At 52.6% G+C, this 21,091-nt stretch overlaps 2 protein-coding genes across 3 annotated transcripts in view; one reads left to right on the top strand and one right to left on the bottom strand.

Annotated features, from left to right (window-relative positions):
• The first annotated feature begins 1,457 nt into the window (after positions 1–1,457).
• Positions 1,458–7,875, top strand: PCBD1 (pterin-4 alpha-carbinolamine dehydratase 1). The gene is made up of 4 exons (XM_075534413.1): positions 1,458–1,587; positions 4,724–4,855; positions 6,646–6,726; positions 7,405–7,875. The coding sequence occupies exons 1-4, from the start codon at positions 1,585–1,587 to the stop codon at positions 7,501–7,503; spliced, it is 315 nt and encodes a 104-aa protein (XP_075390528.1). The 5' UTR covers positions 1,458–1,584; the 3' UTR covers positions 7,504–7,875.
• Positions 7,876–10,520: 2,645 nt separating this feature from the next.
• The window catches only part of LOC142428742 (sphingosine-1-phosphate lyase 1), a 66,051-nt gene continuing 55,480 nt past the window's right edge, over positions 10,521–21,091 (bottom strand). For both annotated transcript variants that reach the window (XM_075533559.1, XM_075533560.1), the window contains 7 exons: positions 20,265–20,370; positions 19,352–19,450; positions 18,592–18,741; positions 16,629–16,867; positions 15,370–15,516; positions 14,387–14,507; positions 10,521–13,836 (listed from right to left, as the gene is read on the bottom strand). In XM_075533559.1, the coding sequence (XP_075389674.1) occupies positions 13,696–13,836; positions 14,387–14,507; positions 15,370–15,516; positions 16,629–16,867; positions 18,592–18,741; positions 19,352–19,450; positions 20,265–20,370 (1,003 nt within the window). In that variant the 3' untranslated portion in view covers positions 10,521–13,695. The remainder of the gene's footprint in view (positions 13,837–14,386; positions 14,508–15,369; positions 15,517–16,628; positions 16,868–18,591; positions 18,742–19,351; positions 19,451–20,264; positions 20,371–21,091) is intronic.

Here is a 21,091-nt window from a genome sequence, read left to right on the forward strand (position 1 = left end):
GCCTCTGCCTTCCACTAGGTAGAGGGTCCCAGTTACCCACTGCTATAAGATTCCAGCCATAGCTCTGTTAGGTATCCAGCCAGGGACAGGGGGTGGGGTGGGGGGGTCCCTGCATTGCCTGCCCAGGCCCCCTACAGGAGGTTGGGAAGAAAAATCGGGTGATCATTAGCCACCCATTAAGACTTTAACTGGGCCTGCTCAAAGTCAGACCCCATGTCAGATGGGCATTACCCTTGGGCGGCCCAAACTAGGCCCAGGCTCATGACCCTACCCAGGTGGGCTTCATTCAGCCAAGGGGGTTGACCAATACCTTCCACCACGCCTCACCTGCCAGAGGTTTAAAATACTCTGGCAGTGGGAAGACAGTCTCTTCTTTACCCCGCTTCTGCACTTGGGCTTTGCTGTGCTCTCTGGCCTCAGGTCCTACGTGTGGGCTCACAGTCCTACCAGGTTGCCCGTGTTCAGTGGTGGGCCCCCAGTGCCGTGTGGTTTGGAACGGTGCCCTGAAATAGCATGTACTCTTTTGAGACTATAAAACCTGAAGCTTCTCTCATCTTTTATAAAAACCCACTTGGATGACAAACCAGGCTTCAGCATGTATTATTTCTCGTGCAAAGCCAAGAACCGAGGTCTTACCCACTTGAGAAACCTATCAGTTCTACTGGCAAATTTGGGCTCTCCGTGAGCTGACTGGCAGACAATAGCCTATTAATCCATGCCACAACATGCGTGATCCTCACAGCAGTTAAACCACACGAAGGGATCCAGACTACGGGGGAGATCGTATATGCACACGGTGCATGGTTACATGTACAGAAAGTGCAGCGAACACAAGCCGGTCCACAGTGACAGGGGCCAGATCAGGGCCGGCAGGTTCGGGGGTGACGGTAAGTTCCGAAATTGAGTGTGGTGCTGACGATGTGACCGAGGTACACACGTCAAAACCAAAGAAAACCCAAACTCACTGCCAACGAGTCCATGCCCACTCCTGGAGACCCTATATGGGCTAGGTAGAACTGCCCGTGCGTTTCCAAGACACTGTAAATGTGGGCACTTTATTCTATGTCAACAGGCCTTCTAAAACCCGAGGACCTTCTTGCCAGGGTCACAAAGCTGTTACGTGGTACCACAGGCTTCAGACCAAACCAAAGAAGCAAACTCACTCCGTTGAGTTGATGCCCACCTGTGGCAATCCTAGAGGGCGGAGGAGAACTGAGTTTCTGGGAGACTGCAGCAGTAGAAAGCCTTGTCTGTCTCCCGCAAGGTGACTGGTGTCTTTGAACTGCTGACCTTGAGGTCCACCGATGGTGGCGCTCAGAGGAAAGGGAAGTGCTGTAGTGGAGCTGGGTCTGGCGAGCGCGCCAGGCTGGCCTTTAATCATTACCCCTTGGGTGGGTGCGGCGCGGGCGCGGGCGTCGCGGAGAGGCTAGCCGGCTGGCCGCAGGCTCCTCCCCGGCCGGGGCGGGCTCGGGGGCGGCCCTGGCAGGCCCTGCAGGCCGCTGGCCCCGCGCGCTCGCTCGCTGGCGCTCACGCTCGCTCTGGGCCAGCCTCCAGCCGCTCGCCAGCGTCCCGCCGCGTTCAGACATGGTGAGAGGAGGGCGCTGAGCCGGGGTCGCTGGGCCCAGGCTGGTCACAGGGTCGGGAGGCAGGGGGAGGAGGCACTGGGGGCCCCTGCAGACCTGCCGGCTCTGGCCCAGAAAGGGGGCGTTTCCGGTATCACAGCTGCAGCTCGGGGTCCTGTCGCACTTCCACCCCTCCACACCCGCCTGGGGGTGCTCGAGTGGAGGCTGGGACTCCCAGAAGGCCAGTGCCCTGTGGGATTACAGTGAACTGGACCCCAGGCCTAGCCCTGATTCCCAGACTAGTGCTCCCTTCGCAGCCATGCTGGGGGCGGGGCGGTGGGCAGAGGTTGGGAGGGTGCCACTCCCTCCCTTCCCCCCACCAAAGCCCTGGAGTCCACCCCATTTGTTATATTGAGGGAAAGGTCTGGGCCGGAGTGTGTGTGTGTGTCCCTCGCGTGCGCGTGCAAGCCCTAGAGTCCACCCCATTCGTTATATTGAGGGGTAGGGTTGTCCCCCACTCCGTCTGACCCCAGCAATGGATGACATGATCCGAGCCCCAGATTTCAGGCTGAACTGCCGCCGAGAGTTTGACCCTCTGCCTGGGAGGAGACTGCTAGCCCGAGGGTCAGCCAGGACAAGCGCACTTCACTAAACAAGCCCAAATGTATCAGGGCAGGCAGCACTTCAGGGACCTCTGGGAGGACCTTTTGAAGCCTAGGGGCTTGAGGGTAGGGGCGGTGAGATGCCCTGAGGCCTTGGAGGACACAGATGTAGGGGGAGGGTGATCAGTAACCCTTGGTGCACCCATCCTGAAGCCAAGCCTGCCTTTCACTTACTGGCGGAACATGGCCCCATCCACCTCTGTGATCCCGTGGGCCAAAGGCACTGGGGGTGTGACCAGCACTCGCCCACCCCTCTCAGACCCACAGGAGTGAACAGCGGATCCAGATGCCAGGGCCGACTTCCTATCTGGTTGCCTGGATACATGGGCCCAGTGTAATAGCCGATTAGCCGTGATAAGGGCATGTTCTGGAATAGAGATGGGGTGGAACAAGGGATGCCCAGTAAATACTGCCATCTCCATAGTCGGAAGAGAGGGGCCAAACCCATCTGTCTGGAGAGAAAGCTAGTTTTCAGGAGGGAGGGAAAGTGAACATCTGAAAGACCAGTGTCCTCCAGGCCTCTCAGCCCCTGCCCTCTGCACCTACCACTACCCGGGGTTTGGGTCTTGTGAGGGTGCAGTCAGAGTGCAGTTTATCAGCTAGTCCCATGAACCCCTCACTCTGTAGACGTGTTTGTCCGTTTTCTGGTTGCATCCAAGGGCGGTGATGTGCCACGTGGCGATAAAGGCAGAATCTGGGCTTGAACCAGCCCTGTCAGCGGAGCCCACAGGCTGGTGGCCCAGTCAGTATCCCTCAGTCCCTCCAGCTTACTGGACTCCCTTTCAGTTTAGTACTTCTGTTTCTGTCTTTGGGTAGTTTTTATGGGCTGCTAACCTCAACTTCGGTGGTTCAAACCGCCCAGCAGGTTGTCAGGGGGAGCATCAGGTTGCCTGCTCCCATAAAGATGTACAGTCTCTGAAACCCGAAGGGGTAACCCTGCTCTCTCAGGGTCACTGTGCGTCAGAATCAGCTCCACAGCAGTGGGTTTTCTCTCTGCATTTGAAATCCTGGGATCCCAGAAGCTCTTAGACCTAGCTCCTGCTAGGCAGAACAGACCTCCATTCCCTCGGGGGTCAGCTCCTGTCCTGAATGGTGTAATACCTGTGGGCATTAGCATCATCAGCACATGGCCTGTGGCATGGGTTTTGCCTTTTTATCGACTTTTCGGTGCGTACAGAGCAAGCTGGCTTCCCAGTCATACATATTTTGCTCTGTGACATAAATCTCAGTCCCCACAATGCACCAGCACTCAACCCCCGTCCTCGTTTCCACATCTACCCAGCCAGCAGCCAGCTTTCCCGCCCTGCCTGCCTACTGGAGCTGTATCCCTGGGCCAGTGGCACTCTTCTGATTTTGTATGACTGATTGAAGGCACTCGGGTCTCCCTGGGGACACTGTTCACCTTACAGGATGGAGTGGAGGGGCAGGGTATGCCAGTTTCCTTTAGCCAAGTGACTCCCACTCCCCGGGGCTGTGCTGAGCCTGACTAGAGGAACTGCCTGAATAGAAAAGATGGCAGATCTGAGGAACTGAGGCCCAGCAGCTTGGGGCCAGGTGAGAGGGGCAGTACCAGTGGTTACCAACTGCAGTGTGCTATGGAGCACCCGGGCATGCCTGAAATGCTGGTTTCTTCACCAGGCCCCCGAGCACCTAGGAATCGGCATACTTCTGCAGATGGTCCACCCTCACCCCCACCCCTGAGAACACTGCCTGGGCTGTCTTGACTAGTGGTGGGAGGGAGCCAGAGACACACCATTTCCCCTCCCTAGGAGGCTAAATGCTTTAGCCCTGGCAGCATAGTGCTTACATGTTGGGTTATGAACGGCAAGGTCAGTAATTCGAAGCCACTTGCTGTATCACGGGAGAAAGGAGAGGCTCAGTCTCAGACCCAGAGGGGCCCTTCTCCCTCGTCCTGTAGGGTTGCCATGAGTGAGGGTTGGTGCCGTGGCAGTGCATTTGGTTTTGAGTGTTGGGAGGCCTCAGAATCTCTAGAGTCAGGGCAGGGCCTGGGGTGGACAGAAAAGCCAGGTAAGGGAAAGAGCAGGCTGGGAGTTGGGGGGACTCGTTTCCTGAAAGATGGTCTCCGAACAAATCGACTTGCAGCTGGCTTTGCCGTGGCTTTTGCTTGTTCTGTGACTTTGTTCAGGAGCGGGGTGGGCCTCTGGAAGACGTTGGAGGGTTAGGAAGGGTTTTGTTCAGTCAAATGGCCTCCTCCCAGTCACTTGCATTATACACGTGGATTTATTTTTATTTATTTTTTTATCTGAGTGGCACGTATGAGCCCAAACCTAAGAACCTATCAGTGAGTGAGCAAGAACCCCACCTCCTGAGCAGAGCCCACCCTCCTGACCTCCTGGTCAGACTAGCTGCCCTTTGAACATGTCAGCATGCGCCCAGGACAGCCAAGGGAGGCAATATCCCCTCCCAACCCCAACCCCACCCCCTCTCGTTTGACCTGTAAAAAGAAGTGCCCTGGGCCTCTGCTTTTTCCTCTCCTAGGCCGGGAAAGCACACAGGCTGAGTGCCGAGGAGAGGGACCAGCTGCTGCCAAACCTGAGGGCTGTGGGCTGGAATGAACTGGAAGGTCGTGATGCCATCTTCAAGCAGTTCCACTTCAAAGACTTCAATAGGGTATGGGATCAGGCTGGGACCAGCTGGAGACTAGGGCTGGGGAGGCCCTCCTCCTGGGCATTATCTTGCTCTTTGAGCCTTGGTAGCATGACACGCAGATGTGATACTAAACCCAGTTTATTGCGGGCAGTAAGCCACAGGAGAATGCTCTTGGAGGCCAAGGAAGCAGGGATGTTAGGACATGTTAGTAGGTGGCCAGAGACTTGCCAAGAGCCATCCTCTTCCAGCGCCTCCAACTTAATAAGATTGCCTTCCTACTGCCGAAAGGCTGCCTGAAGCTCAAGGCTGAGGAGCAGGACTCAAGATGGCATCGCTGCTCCTGCTGGTAGAACAGGACACGAAAAGGCATGGGAAAGCAATGGTACCTGGAGGGAGGAGAAGGCGGGGAAGGGAGAGATGAGCAAACAATACCATAGACAGGGGAACAACTAGGGAATTAAAAGCAACAACTAGAGGACATAGAGATCCCGGTGGTGTTGGAGCAACAGCAATCTGGGAGAAATTACTCAGCGGCAGAAGAAGGGTAAACATGATGGTGGGACTGAAGGAAGGTAAAAGGAAACAGGAAAGATCTAGGAAGCAAAGCCATGGATAGGGGTATAAACATAGGTGTGCACTTATGTAAATATATTAATTTCATAAAGAGAGGCATTGGCCTAGGTACATGTATTCATATGGCAATGCACTGAGTAAGTAGACGGACGTTAGGCCTCTGCTCAAGCCATTCCTCAATGCATGAACACTTTGTTCTAACAACCTGGCATTCTGTGATGCTTACCCTCCCAGCATGATCACTGAAGACAAAATGGGTGCATAAGCAAATGTGGTGAAGAAAGCTGATGGTGCCCGGCTATCAAAAGATATAGCGTCTGGGGTCTTAAAGGCTTGACATCAAACAAGCAGCCATCTAGCAGAGAAGCAACAAACCCACATGGAAGAAGCACACCAGCCTGTGTGATCATGAGGTGTCGACAGAACCAGGTAGCAGGCACTAGAAAACCCAAAACAAACAAAAAATTGTTGAGAATGAGGGTGTTAGAGCAGAGACCCAAAACCCATCAGTCGACAATAGAACACCCTTCAACCAAGGATGAGTGAACTAGGGTGCAGTGTAGCACCAATGAAACACACATTATTCCTCTGGTTCTTTGAAGCTTCCTCACCCCCCCACCCCACCCCACCACCATGACCCTAGTCCTGCCTTTCAGTTCTGGCTAGACCGAAGCATGTACACTGGTACAGATAAGAGCTCAGGACACACAGAATCCATGTCAGATAAGCCCCTTAGCAACAGAAATGGGAGTAGCGATACCAGGAGTGTAGGGAGAAGAGGGGAGGAGGGGGAACCGATCACAATGATAGACACATAATTCCCTCCCCCCTCCATGGGGACGAATAACAGAAATATGGGTGAAGGGCGACAATGGTCAGTGAAGATATGAAAACAAGGAGGATGGGAAAATGGGGCAGGGAGGTAAAAAAGAAGAGCTGATAACAAGGACGCAAACAGAAAGTAAATGTTTAGAAAATGATGATGGCAACGTATGTACAAATATTCTTGAAACAGTTGATGCATGGAATGTTTTAAGAGATGTAAGAGCCCCCGAGAGGGTGATTTTTTTTAAAAACATAAGTAAACTCAAGACTGAACGGTGGCAGGATGGCAAAGGTAGGCGGTGGCAGCTCAAAGGCCTTCCTTGTCCTAGGTGAGTCTGTCTTCTGGCCCTGAGGCCTTAAGCTGCTCTTCGCTCTAAGCATGCTAACCCAGGGCTCCTCCCTTCACCTGATAGGCTTTTGGGTTCATGACCAGGGTGGCCCTGCAAGCGGAGAAACTGGACCACCATCCTGAATGGTTTAACGTCTACAATAAGGTGAGTGATGCCGGAGTTGTGAGAAGCCCAGCTCCTCACACCTGGGTTAGCTCTCCACTCAGTTTGCCTCACCCATCACTTCCTGACTCAGAAGACTTCAACACAGACACCCCCCGGGAAATACCCAGTCTCACTGCCGGTGAAGGAAATGCAGAGTCAAACACTGGGACAGATTTGCGTTAAAGTAGACATTACAAAGGCACAACCTAGGAAGATAAGGCTGTGGGATGCGGGGCCATGAAACTACTCACTGTTGGTCCTCTAAGTAGATTCTGTCTTTCTGGAGGATGAAAGGATGGAAAAGAAACTTGAATGAAGAACGCAATGCCCAGGCCCAGCAGACAAATCAGACTGTCAATAAAACCCACGTTAAGTGCCTCCCATTTGCCAAAAGCTATGCTGAGCTATTTGTACGAACAGTAAAGCTTGGAAGAGACTGTCTATAAATGGATAGATTTGAGACTAGAGTTGGTCTTTGGTCTGATTTGAGCTTTTAGGTTGTTCTTGAAAACCAGCTTTGTACCCTTGTTACAGACCTGTCACAGCCCATCAAGCAGGCAACGCACGGGGCACAGTGAGCTGCTCCTCTGGAGCCGTCAGCCGGACAGCCCGTGATGCTCTCCTGCTTGTGAGGGACATCGGTAGTCAGTTGGGCCTGCATGTCTGCTTTTGTTTCAGGTCCACATCACGCTGAGCACCCATGAGTGTGCAGGCCTCTCGGAGCGGGACATAAACCTGGCCAGCTTCATTGAACAAGTGGCAGTGACCATGACATAGGGCCTGCCCCTCCTTTTCATTCCTCAGGGGGAGAGGGGGCAGCTGGGGCATCCTGGGTCCTGCCGAGTCACCTCACCCAGTCCATGTTGCTGTGCTGCCCATTGCGGGTGGGTCCTTGCTGTGCAAAGATGACCTACTTCGCTGCCAGCCCCCTCCGCCACTCCCTAGTTTCCTCCGTGAGGGCCTGTTAGTACCTCTTCCCGTTTTTTGCAAGTCCTGCTTTTCTTGCTCAGCTGGGCCGGTCTAAATCATTTCCCAAGAAGCTGTGATGGGCTGGGGGTGGGGCGTGAAGTCTTAACTAGGAACTAAGGCCCAGGCCAAGAGACAAAACCCTGCGCTTTCCTGCCCCCAATAAAATTACTGTGTCACTTACTTGGTCTCAGGTTGTAGATTCTTCTATCTTCAGGGCAATCTGTTTGGGGTCAGCAAAAACAGACATTTAAAAGCACCGACTCCATGCAAGGTAATGGGGGCTGGGGAAGCATGGGCCAGCCTTTCTTTTTTTTACCCTGTTCAGTATTTTTTAAATAAAATTTAAAAATATCATTTTATTGGGCATTCATACAGCTCTTATCACAATTCATACATCCATCCACTATGTCGAGCACATTTGTACCTATGTTGCCATCATCATTTTCAAAACATTTTCTACTTGAGCGCTTGGTATCAGCTCATTTTCCCTCCTACCCAACCCGTCCTCCTTAATGAACTCTTGGTAATTTGTACACCCCCCCGCCCCATGTCTTACACTGACCCATGTCTCTATTTACCCACTTTTCTGTTGTCCATCCCCTGGAGTTATTTGTAGATAATTGTAATCAGTTCCCCTTTTTCTCCCCCTACCTTCCCATTACCCCCCTGGTATCGCTACTCTCAATATTGGTCCTGAGGGGTTTATCTGTCCTGGATTCCCTGTTTTCCAGCTCTTATCTGTGCCAGTGTACATGCTCTGGTCTAGCAGGATTTGTAAGGTAGAATTGGGGTCAATGATAGTGGGGCAGGGGATGGGGGGGTTAGAGGACGAATTAAAGAACTAGAGTAGTGGTTCTCAACCTCTGGGTCATGACTCCTTTGGGGGTCGAACGACCCCTTCATAGGGGTCACCTAAGGTCATCGGAAAACATATTTCTGATGGTCTTAGGAACAGAGACACTGCTCCCCTCCGTCTCCAGGCGGGTCTGCCCACATGTAGATACGCTCACATGAGTACCTGGCATGAAGACAAGGTTACCCATGCTACACGAAAATTTTATTTGTAATTAGAAATAAATATTTTACAGTTTTATTGATTAATCACTGCTTTAATTATGTTCAACTTGTAACAATGAAAATATCTGCGTATCAGATATTTACAATTCATACCAGTAGCAAAATTAGATTTATGTAGTAACAAAAATAATTTTATGGTTGGGGGGTCACAGATGAGGAACTGTATTAACAGGTCGCGTCATTAAGGTTGAGAACCACTGAACTAGAGAAAAGTTGTTTCATGGGTGCTATACTGCACCCTGACTGGCTCATCTCTTCCTTGTGACCCTTCTGTAAGGGGATGTCCAATTGTCTCCAGATGGGCTTTGGGTCTCCATTCCACACTCCCCCTCATTCACTTGGATATGATTTTTTGTTCTGGGGCTTTGATGTCTGATACCTGATCCCATTGACACCTCATGATCACATAGGCTGGTGTGCTTCTTCCATGTGGGCTTTGTTGCCTCTCAGCTAGATGGTTGCTTGTTTATCTTTAAGACCCCAGACACTCATCTTTTGATAGCCGGACACCATCAGCTAGCTTTTCTTCACCACATCTGCTTATGCACCCATTTTGTCTTCAGCGATCCTGTCAGGGAAGGTATCTCAGAATGCCAGGTTATTAGAACAGTGTTCTTGTGTTGAGGGAGTACTTGAATAGAGGCTCAGTGTCCATCTACTACCTTAATACTTAACATGTACATATATGTCCCTAGATGTATTTCCCTATAATTACATATAAATATCTTCACATATGTACATGCCTATATTTAGACCTCTATAAATGTCCTTTGCCAAGTAGTTCTTTCATCTATTTCCTTTTAATTGCCTCCTGTCCTACTCTCATGTTTGGCCTTCATTCAACTTTCAATAATTCCTCTTGGCTACATTGCACTTGTTCAAGCCCTGCTAGGCATTCTACACCCTCCTTACTCTCAATTTTAGACCACCAGCCTTTCAATGCGTTCCTTATCACCTGGAGGAAATCAGGCAGGCGTAGGGTTACCTGGCAAGGTGGGTGAATTAAGTCAATGCTAGATGCCAGGATAAGGAGTACACTGTGGGAACACAGTATTCACGAATGCTGACAAGATGGATTGGAGTCTATTGAGTTAATTAAGCCTTGAAGACCTGAGAAAAATGGTCGGGGAGCATTGTAAACAGGAACCGCCACTATGGAAGGTACCTAAACCCGATGGTTCTATAGTTGCCACTGAAAGAAGTTTCCAGATGCAAAGGATGAAGGCACAGGCTGAGGAGGAGTTAGAATGCTTCTGGCTGTCTCACCCCACATTGGCTGAGTTGTTGCCCCTTTTCAGTTTGCTAAGACTTGTAGGATCACAGGGATATCATGGTGGGTGAGGGAATGCCTAGCTCCGGAGCAGAGGTAGGGGCAGGGTTCAAGATCACCGCTTCTCTCAGGGAGCCTCTGAGTGGGTTTGAACCGCCACCCTCTAGTCAGCGGCTGAGTGCTTGCCCATTGGCACCACCAAGGCTCCTCCTGGGTCATGCTCTAGGACAGTTTTCCAACCAATGGGCACCATGTCAGCAGGAGCACTTCGGCTGGACTGCCTTCCTCCAGAGCCCTAGCATCAAGCACTGCCTGGTTATTAAACGGACTTGCACATGCCAGCGTCTTTGAACAATGTCACAGCTTCCTCACCCAACAAGGGTCCCCCAGAAAGGCAGAGGCTGGCCAATGGATAGTGAGCATGCTGACAGCAGTTCTGGCCTGCAGCCTATTTGTACAAAAACACAAGCCAACACTCTTTAAAAATAAATACGTTTATTCTAAAATTAACCCACATAACTGAAGTTACAGGGAGGACATCGAGGAGAAATTACGAGAAGAACGCATAGAAGAAAGTAAGGCAATTAATTCAAGGCTCCAAGTCAACAATAGGCTCCTCTTGATCACTCAGACTAGGTAGTGGGGAGCTATCACATTAGGTCCCATGGGCTGCTTCTATCATGCTGGGTCTGGGAAAAAGCTGCCCAGGCCACCAAGAGCCCCCCGGGGAGCTATCAGGAGTAGCGTCGGCATCCAGACCCGACTCGTAGAGGAGCCAGGCCTCCATATCCACACACAGGCTGCCCCACTTTCTCTAGGTTTTACCACATAAGCTAGGAGGTGCTCTGGAAGCCAAGCCACTTGGCAGGAAATCAGAGCAAGGGCAGCATTTCGAGGCTGGGCCAATCTCTTATCAGTAACCCACTCGGGTAGCTGGGCAGCGCCATGTGGCCCAGCTGGCTGGTGCCCACTCAGGAGGCTTGATCCACGAAGGTGCTGAAGTGGACAGTGGCGGTGACAGTAAACAGCAGGGCCCTGAACCTGGGTTCCACACAGGTATGAGACAGGTGTAACCACCACTCCCAGCACGGAGACCTATTACAGTGCTGGAATGTAGTTCAGCTGTGTGGGGCTCACCACCCTCACACCCTGCATCACCCACACCGCCTCACGACAGAGGCGGTCTCTCACCAGCAGCCAGTCGGAACCCTGCCACCGCCCCACTGGTGACCTTCCAAGTGTTCTCACACATAAAAAAACACAGCATCCACAAAGACAGAGATCCGGGGCATTTAATTCTTTAGTAGCGCTTAAGACATTATTTCTGCACCTGGGAAGGGGGCATCGAGATTGGCAGGGGCACTTAGAGAAAACCAGCCAACAGAAAGAGGCAAGTACCAATTTCCTAGTATAAAACTAACATTAGAAGTGGCCTAGCAGCCAAGTCACGTGACTACTTCTAATGCAGACAGGACTACAGGTTTGCAGAGGCCTGCGTTGTGACATGTGACAGAACAATCTTTAGACACTCCCCCAGACCCCCCTCCCCCCCCCACACACAGGAAAACCAAAGAAAAAGAGAAATCAACCCCGGATCACACGTTAAAATGGCTGTAGAGGTCCCTTCAAAAGCTGCACCCTCCATACCAGCACCCAGGCTCCCACCCAGAGGCAGAGAGTGGCTCAGGGTCAGCCCGGGGGGTAGAGAGAGACACTGGAAGTGTTAGCACACTCAATGGGACCCTTGTTTCTCCATTACACCAGCTGGCCAAGGTCAGTGTGGCCGACTCAGTGGACCTGGGTCCCTGGAGCCCCAGCAATGCAGCTGGGGAGACGAAGGGCAGGTCCTGCACTGTGTTGACTGGGACACTCCATTTCAGGAGCTGCAGAGAAGCATGCCATCGCCACGTGCACAGCCCTTCCCCGGACACGCACAGGTACCACCCACTCTTGGCACTAACAGTGCACTGTGCAGCAAACAGGAGGAAAACGCGCACACACACACACACGCACACGCACACACACAGAGACGCGCACGCACACGTACAGGCAGGTGGCCAGCTAGACTCGACTACAGTGTAGGAAGAATGCTTCAGACACACGGGCTGTGAGCTACGGACCTCTTGTCTGGCAGCCTGGCTCTTCCCACCAGCAGCCCCTTGGACCGCTGAAGGAAACCTTCTAGACAGAGCTGACTATCAGGGAGTCCCTGAAAATGGGATGGAGCAGAGGTACATTTGCCTGACTTGTCCTAAGAACGCCCTGACCCAAACATAAACCTCCCAAGCAGACTCATTTCCACCTGGGGCCTGGTCAGGAGTAGCTTGCTGTTCCCCAAGGAGGAGAGAGGCACACTATATGACATCATAGAGGAGGACAGGGGCTCAACTGAGACTGGGCCCCCACATGGTGAGGGGAGAGGGCAGGGAGTGGGCGCAGGGCTGGGTCCTGTCCTGCATCACCCTGAGGAAAGAGTCATGAGAAGGAATCCCAGGCTCTCGCACACATTGGTGCTGGCCCATCATGCTTTGCTTGTCTTAAGAGAGTTCCTCATCTTAAGCTGCTCCCTGTAGGCCAAGGCTGAGGAATGTCCAGTACCTGAGGCTACAGTGTCCTAGTACCTTGGGGAGCTGAGTTAAGAGGGAAAAGAGCTAGAAAAATGCACTAAGGGAGAGGGAAATCTCGCCAGAGGGCTCTCCCCTCCTGCTCACACCTATCCAGGTAAGAAGGAACTGCTGGTTCCTTCAGACAAACATAAGGGAGGGGGAGCTGGTCTTCACGTGAGAGCTTCAGGCGTGGGGAAAGGGGACCAACACCGGAGATGTGCATCTTCCCCTGGGTGCTCACGTTGCTCTGGTGCTCAGAAAGACAGAAGGGAGCCTGGTGTCTGACCACCTTCACCACAGGGAGGGTTCAGGCTGGCACTGCTCACGGCCCATTCATAGAGGCAGCTCGATTCAGACAGTCGCACCAGCGAGTCTGGAAGCCAGGCTCCCTTCCCAACAAAGCAACGGGAGCATCATGACAAACAAGAAGCCCACAATGCGGCATCAACCAAGGGTCAGATGGGACAGCAAGCATGGCAGAGGCCATGAAGGGGACATCTGCACCAGTCTGAGCAGGCATGCTAAGCACCGCCAGTTGTGTTCTGCTCAGTCTTGTGCTAGAAAAAGCAAACCAGCAGTCATAGAGGTGACTCTGAGTGACCATTAGCCGACTGGTGAAGAGGAAGGTGCAGAAAGCCCCCTGCTTCAGACACACATACAAGCCACTAAGGGAAATAAGCTGCACAAATGCTTCCATTCTGACCAGCCAAACGTCTGCTGGAGACAACCCAGGGACCCTGTGCTAGCTGGTAATGGTGCCCAGCTTCCCTAGGGCGAGTGGCCTGCACAGAGTGACCACACATTGAGTAAGGTGAAAGCTAGAGGTTAGAGGAGATGGTTAGAATACTTCCTAGCGTAGCACTTAAAACACGGGAAAAATCACTATGTGACGAAGCCCGCCTTCAGGAAAGGATGGTGAAAGGTGGAAGGAGAGTCCTGAGGGCCGAGCTGTCTTGCCATCCGGGTGGCTGTGCGCTATGGAGTAAGGCCAGATGTCGAAGCTGTGCGAGGTCCGTGCCACACCCGGAGAACTTCTGAAGGCCAGGCTCAGCGGGGCTTGGGAGAGCCATTCATCTGGCTGCCTGAGGTCACTGTGTCCGTGCTGAACAAACTGTCCAGAAAGACCGAGGACAACTCTGCCACCATGTTCCGGTCAACCGTTGTCTGAGCCAGGCCGTAGATAGCACCCTACAAATCCAACCAAGACACGTTCTCAGTGACTATGGGAAAGCAGCAAGACCAAGCAATGATTCTGAATCTCTTTTCTGCAGCCCTGACTTCCCACATGCCCCTACCCCTTTAGCCTCCACCAGGTCATCTCCATCCTAGCCAGGCGTGTCTATCGCAGAGACAGCTGCCATTGGACATTGCTCATAGGTACTGGCCAGCCTGTCTTTTCTGTCTAAAGAAACCCTCTTATGGGATTTACCATGGACAATTCCAGAAAAAAACATCATTGGTTGACCTGGTGTCAAGATGTCCTTTAGAAATGCACAAAACCACCACCTGTTTGGTTCAGCAGGTCTTAGATTTCAGCTGCTCTACAGAGACGGGGTGTCTCATGGGACCCCTCAGCCCCCCTGGGAATGGGGGAGGCAGAATTCCTCCAATGAACAAACAGGGAAGAGGTCTGCGGGACAGGAACGGAGTGGACCAGGCACCGGTCATTCCTTCTTCCACAGGATCCCTGTCCCTGCACCCCCACCGCCCCAAGGCGAGTGAGAGCCAGTGTCCCTACCATTCCGGTGGTCTTTGCTTTGGGGTTCTTCATGATTTGGGTGACAGATTCCCGGACGTCCTTCAGAAACTGTATGGCTACTCGATTCCGGGTATGGAGTAACGTGATGCAGAAATGGATACTGTGGGTGGGAGAGAGGGGGACGTGCAAAGTTTCTAGGACAGCATCCCACGAGCAGGCGTCCGCGTCCAAGACATGGGACCGCTTCTGCACCTGGTTTGCCACCAACCACGCTGCCCCTTGGGCTCTCAAGCTCCAAGTCAAGTTGACATCAGCACAGCTGAGGAAGATGAGGACACTGGAGCTGGTCGGCCTGCCCTCCCGCCCAAGTCAGGCCTCTGCCCACAGCCATGCTCCCACCAATGAGACTCTTCTGTCTTAGATCCACTCTGAAAGCAAACACATACTGGACCCAACTCTTGAGGAACTTTAGGCAAAGAAGCAATGAACACAGCTGGAAGGAGGACGGGCACAGGGGTACTGAGAAGGTCTGGTCACGGGTCAGAGGAGAAAGCAGACGGGATTGTGAGCACTGAGCAGGCCGGTCAGCTACAACGGACTCTTTCCTCTCCAAGCGTGGAGGCTGCGTAGCTAGGAAAGCGCACTAACCAAGCTCCTGGCAGGCTCTGAACGAATACAGATCACCGGAGGGTTCCCAGCTAACTATTACTCAGGAATTACAAGGCACATTGGAAACACAGGTGTCGTCATGTCATAGACTGAAGGGCACAGGGATAGAAAGAGAATGGAGGGAAAGCTCCTTCACCCTTGGTCCCAGGAGGCTGTACCAAGTTTTACCTAGGCACTCAAGTAGCGTAAACCTTATTTAGAAAGTTGTAAAGGCCTTAGAGGCTACATCTCACGATGCCAGGGGACAAGGAAGAAGAAACTCTAGACTCTAGCAGCCAAAGTCCACCTTCAGAAGCCCAGGCTCTCTGCCAGCCAAGGAGCAAGGGGAGGAGAAGAGGATTCCTCAAGCTTACCTGGGCGGGAACTGCAAGGGGTTCAGGTTCCACCCTTTAGCACTCATCAGGTTAGACAGGCGGTAGATGTCAAAGTCATTGGAGCCCAGAGCAATGACAGACAACTGAGGATCCCCGAAGACAAAGATGCCTTTGATATTCTTCAACCTGAAAACCAGAGAAAAGAAGAAAGGAAGTCCAGTCACACAGGCATCTCCTTAATCACCTGTGGACCTCTGGTTTTCTCACCTTCTAAATAGAGTAAACTAGGCGGGGATAGTAGGTACTATGGGGGTTTGTGGGGGGCATGTGTCAATGCTATGAATACTTAGAGCTCCAAGGCCCACCCAGGTCACATGCACCTGTGTCCCTAATTCCTAGCCTGTCTGCCCAACTTCAACCGGTGACATGCGCAATGGGCCATGCGAGCACCAGGCTGTCCAAGGAGGACCTGACTCAGTGTGGTGCCAAATCAAGACTGCAGGACGAGATGTCACCACAGTCTCCAAGCCGTGTCACACATGCTCAGTGTGCACTTTACTTATGGCACTGAAAGAAAGTCCAATTCACAGAGTGGGGAGGAGGGTGGGATTCTGGGAAATTCATCCCTCCACCCCTACAGGGCTGAAAAGTCCACAGTCATGTATGTAATCCCCAGAGAAAGGGAGGGTACAGTGTCCTTCAATCAGCAGCACAGAGGGACCACATGTGGGCCTTTACAAATGGCACTTGGCTGCTGACCCCTCCCCTTCACATTCCAACATCCCATGGTCAGGGAGAGGGTGGGTGGGCAACACGCTGGACAGAGAGTGCAGCCAGTTCCAGGCTGACAGGAGCCCAGCTTTCAACCTCCTCCCTTGTCCACGCCCTCTCTCACTCTTGAGACTCTGTATTCCAGCAAATGTAGTGTGATTCCTGGACCACCAGCACCAGGATCACCTGGAAATGTGCTAGAAATCCACACCCCGGATCTGTCAGTCTGAACTGTCTGTCTACCACCACCCTGTGCGGCTCCCCTCGGCAAGACGTGTCCAGGGAAGTGGTGGCCTGCAGAGCAGCCCTGATATCCGGCTACCCAGACACTGCGCTGTCACAACAGAGCACAGAGCTGACTGTCCTCCCAAGTCAGCACCACACTCCTCCCTGGCCACCCTCCACTGCTGGTCTCAAGGGATCACACTGGGGCTCAGCTAAGGGAGGATGAAAATGCCTGGGCCTGCGAGCTACCACAAAACCTCAAACCCAAGGGACAAAGGAGAATCCCAGTGGCCCACACGTACTCTGCTTTGAGGAAGCGAGTGGTTTTGATGATGTGCTTGGTCGCCTCCACATAGCCGTTCTCACCGAAGTGCATCAGGGTGGCCCAGCAGGCTGCACTAATGCCGCCAGGACGGGAGCCGGCCATGGTGGGGGAGGCGTAGACGCCGCCCTGCCAGTCTGGAGCACAGAAGAACTGGTAGCTCCTGTACTTCAGGTCACTGTACAAGATCACCGAGGAACCTTTGGGGGCATAGCCATACTAAGAGGGAAAAAGCAGAGAGGTTAGAGTGCAGGCTTGTCCAGACGGATTACCACCTAGTGTCACACCCGTTTCCTCAGCAGTTTCTCTGTAGTCTGTGTCCCACTCACTTTAAGAATTCAAATTCATGTCACAGGTGGAAAGGGCATACGGGATGTGCAAGGGGACGAACCTTAGGTCCAGGGAAGGACAGTGCAGGCCCAGTGAGGGGTTGGCCTCCTGTCACCGGGCACTTGCTCTCCCCTGTTTCCACCATGTACGTCAGAGTGAAGGTTCTACTGGACGCCGGAGCAGACAGCACGAATTAACATCACGATCGAAGTAAGCGTCTAGGGGAACCTGACTCAGGGAGCCCGAAGCACGTCTTCTAGGGGTTGTACAGCAGTTGCTGAGCGGCTGCTGGTCAGCAACCCAGCACTAAGTTGCTGGACACCGGACTCCTTCCTGAGCATCACAAGCCAAGCCTTTCACTTGTGACGTTTCCTTTTTGTGAGCGTCGTGATGCTCTGAATCAAAAGTCGACTTAAGCTGGCTTTATAAATAAACTATGTGACTGCTTTCCTGATGAAAACATGCCCTGTCAATCAGCTCTCACTGACGCCATGTGGGACGACTCATTCTCTGATCACACAGACAGATGGTAAGGAGAACAGCCTGGAGATTGTAGGGAAAGATGGATCATGAGGAAAATGAATCGATCCCTTAGCAAAGACCAAGAGGTCTTACCTAGGCTCATTTAGAGCAGGCTCAGGGAGCACACCCAAATCAGGGGCCATTCCTGAGGATGCCGGGAGTTCTCCCGCACCTGGAGACCATCTGTAGAGTCCCGACCATGGTTCCTAGGACATGCCGTGGTGGTTACGCTTTGGGCTGTGATCCACATGGGTGACAGTTTGAAACCACCAGCCTCTACTCGGGAGAAATAAGGGACTTTCTACTCCCATAAGAGTTAGGGTTTTGGAAATTTCCAGGGGAAGTTCTACCATATCCTATAGGGTCAATAGGATGGCAATGACTGGTCAGTACTGTGTACCTTGATTGTGACTCCGTCCACCTGAGGTGACAGCACAGGCATTGCAAATCTCACAAGCCAGCAGTTCCTAAGCACATGGTTCTTCTTGTCTCCAAGGTTCAGGAGCCCAGGAGCATGGGAGTCATGAAATCCCCATGGTCTTTACTCGCTCACTGCCATGGAGTCAATGATGACTCACAGTGACACCTCCCTGCCACCCCCCACAATCCCCACCCACGCCAGGGTTGGATTTCTGAGAATGTAACTCTTTCCAGGAGCAGAAAGCTCCCTCTTTCTCCCACAGAGTGGCTGGTGGTTTCAACCTGCCACCCATATTTGGATCACAGTTCAACTGGTAACCACTACAGCACCAGGGCTGCTGCCACACTCCCAGGAACGTCGCCATCAGCGCCGGACTTCTCCCGGCCACGCTCACTAAGCTCCAGGCTTCAGGGAAGGTGTTTACAGGGGCAACTACAGGAGTCACACAGTCCTTCAGGCAGCCAGCGGACACCTATACTCTCCTGGCCACTGCTAAGACACAGGCTACAGGTTCTGGTTCACTGCAGCCTGGCACCCCTACCTCCCGTTCTTAGCTGCTGAGGTACTTGCCCCCATGAGAACAGCCGACAGATATTTATTCTTTTAAAGGAAGGCTTCAGCCAGCTAATGTAGTGTAGTCACAGAGCCAACTGGCTTCTACTCAGCTCACCTTATGAGTGTCCGCGGAAATGCTGGTCACACCCTTCACCTGGAAATCAAACGGATGCTCCAGGGGGTAGCCTGCCTTCTCCATGAAGACAATGAGGAAGCCGCCCAGACAAGCATCTACGTGCAGAGGTATTTTGTATTTGACAGCCAGCTAGTTTGAGAAAACAAGAAGATTTTATAAATGTAGGCGGAGGGGTGGGCTATCAATACCAGGCTGGTATGGTCTGTCTCAGTGTACCTTAAAAACAAAGGCTGGCTGTTTTGTTACATGCCCCAAATGCTCATGTTTCCAATATACTTATTCTTCAAACTATTCACCGAAAACATACAATCTCTGAGTTCTATTCAAATACAAGCTCAAAGTCACTGCACAATCCAGTAGGAAGCGGGTGGTGCCCTGAGGGGTAAGTCCTTTAGTAACTGCAGCGGGAAGAGGTGTGAAGGGCAACCGGTTGAACACCATCCTCTGGTGAGCAGGTTCCCAAGGGTGGCTATTCCTCATCTGAAGCTCAAGGTCATTCTCACTGCAGAATGACGAGTTCAAACAGAGGCCTCTGCCCTGTATTATTCCTCCCCAAGAACAGAAGCTAGTGCCTTTCGGCCCAGAGCTGCAGGCTGACCGCAGGGCTGAAGAACGCTCTTGAGGTAAACTGTGGTCTGCCCTAGGACCAGCGCCGCTCCTCCTTGCCACGCAGGGCACCAGTGGATTCCACGTGAAGATCCCACACTGGCCGCTAGACCAGCCCATGGCTCTCGTGTACCTTGGCCACTTCCGGGACCGGGTCGATCACACCATGAGGAAACTGTGGGGCGGAGCAGACGAGCATGGCGGTGTTCCGGGAGATGGCTCTTTTCATGGCCTGAGGACACAGGGTTAGAGGAAAGTGAACATCCATGTCACCACTGTGCTCTCTTCTGCTGCCAAGTGCATCTTGGGCACTAGTTGCAGTCAGCTGCTCCCCCTCCCCAGGCTGGGAGGAGCCCATCCCTGTGGCAGCACCCAAGCACACCCCAGGGGGTCCATTTGGGGGAAACTACCTGTGAGCAAAATATAAGGGGAGGCTGGGGGAAGGTGGGAGAGGTGTGTGCGGAGACTAGTGGGTTAGCTGGCAAACGATCCAAATGTACGTCCCAAGCCAAGGTCTCTAGCGGGGACACCAGGAATGAGGTTGTTTACTTTGCCAAGTGTGTTTCCTCATCAGTGAACAGTAATAATATCAACACGTACAGGACCTTCCTGGCAGGGTGCAAGGCTCAACTCCAGCTGAGAAGCCTCTGAGAACTGCAGTCCTGCCCAAATCAAAGGCACACAAAGTCCGTTGATTACAACAGCAAGAGGACCTCTATCAGGTCGATCAAAGTCACGGCGAGAGTCTCGGGGACTAGTTTGTCCTTTATCGACAGAGAAGAGGAAGGTGATGGTTTCCAAGCAAAACCCAAGGCTATAAAGACCCGGGCTGGCGATTGGATCATGTCCCCATGGGAAGTCACAAAACCATGAAAAGACTGAAGCTCCATCCATCACCACTGATGGTGCAACTGGGAACAGCCTGGCTGCTACAGCCCGGGGCCCTGTCGAGACGTTGGAGGTAGCTCTGGGGAAGCTAGTGTGTCCCATGCATTTCCTGCTTCTCAGAGCCCAGGGCAGACAACACACCCTCCAGGGCCACTCACCCGCACATCCACCTCCATCATTTTGTTCAGGGGAACTCGCACGATCTTCATCCCGAAATAATTGGCTGCTTTGTCAAAGGCAGCATGGGCACTTTGGGGGACCACCCTATGTGACAGGGAGACAACAGGTAAATTCAGATAGCATTTCCAAGAGTCCACCAGCACACTTCTGATATTCTCCCCATTTCCCTAGATGTTCTATATATTGTTTTTACATTTCAAGCAAACCCAGAATATGATCAACAGACTTCTCCATAGAAATATCTGCGGATACTGCGCGTATTTGCTTTCTGACCTCCCTTAGTCACACCTCTCTTACACTTCCACTGTCCCCTCAGGGGTTCAACAGCTCGGTGCTGAGCAAGGATAGACACACCAGGGACTCCCAGAAGAAAAAATCTGGAAACAGATTCATGCTCTTTGACTAAGTATGAATGACAGCACGAGACCGGTGCAAATGAATTCCAAACCATTGCCCACCCCCTGGGGAGAAAGCCCTGAACCCAAAAATGCCGCGTGCCCACACTGTGCCTGGTGGGGCTGCACAAGGGGCGTCCAACGGCCACAATGTTGGCTGTAGGGCCGCAGGCCCGTCTCAGAAAAGATTCTTCTTGAGTTTGGTTTTGTCCCTCTCCAGTCAGGCGCTGGGCTGAGATTTCCTAAGGGGAACCCTGGGCAGCCTATTGAGGCGTCTTTGATGACCTGAGATGAGCAGAGCTTTCCTGAGACTTCAGATCGCTGAACCTAAATGACACAGGACTCACAAAGATAGCCCTCCCACTCTGTGCCCCCACGCGGAAAGAGGGCTCTCCTCACTGCTGAGGACT

This window comes from Tenrec ecaudatus, chromosome 16 (genome assembly GCF_050624435.1).
Source record: "Tenrec ecaudatus isolate mTenEca1 chromosome 16, mTenEca1.hap1, whole genome shotgun sequence".
Taxonomy (NCBI): domain Eukaryota; kingdom Metazoa; phylum Chordata; class Mammalia; order Afrosoricida; family Tenrecidae; genus Tenrec; species Tenrec ecaudatus.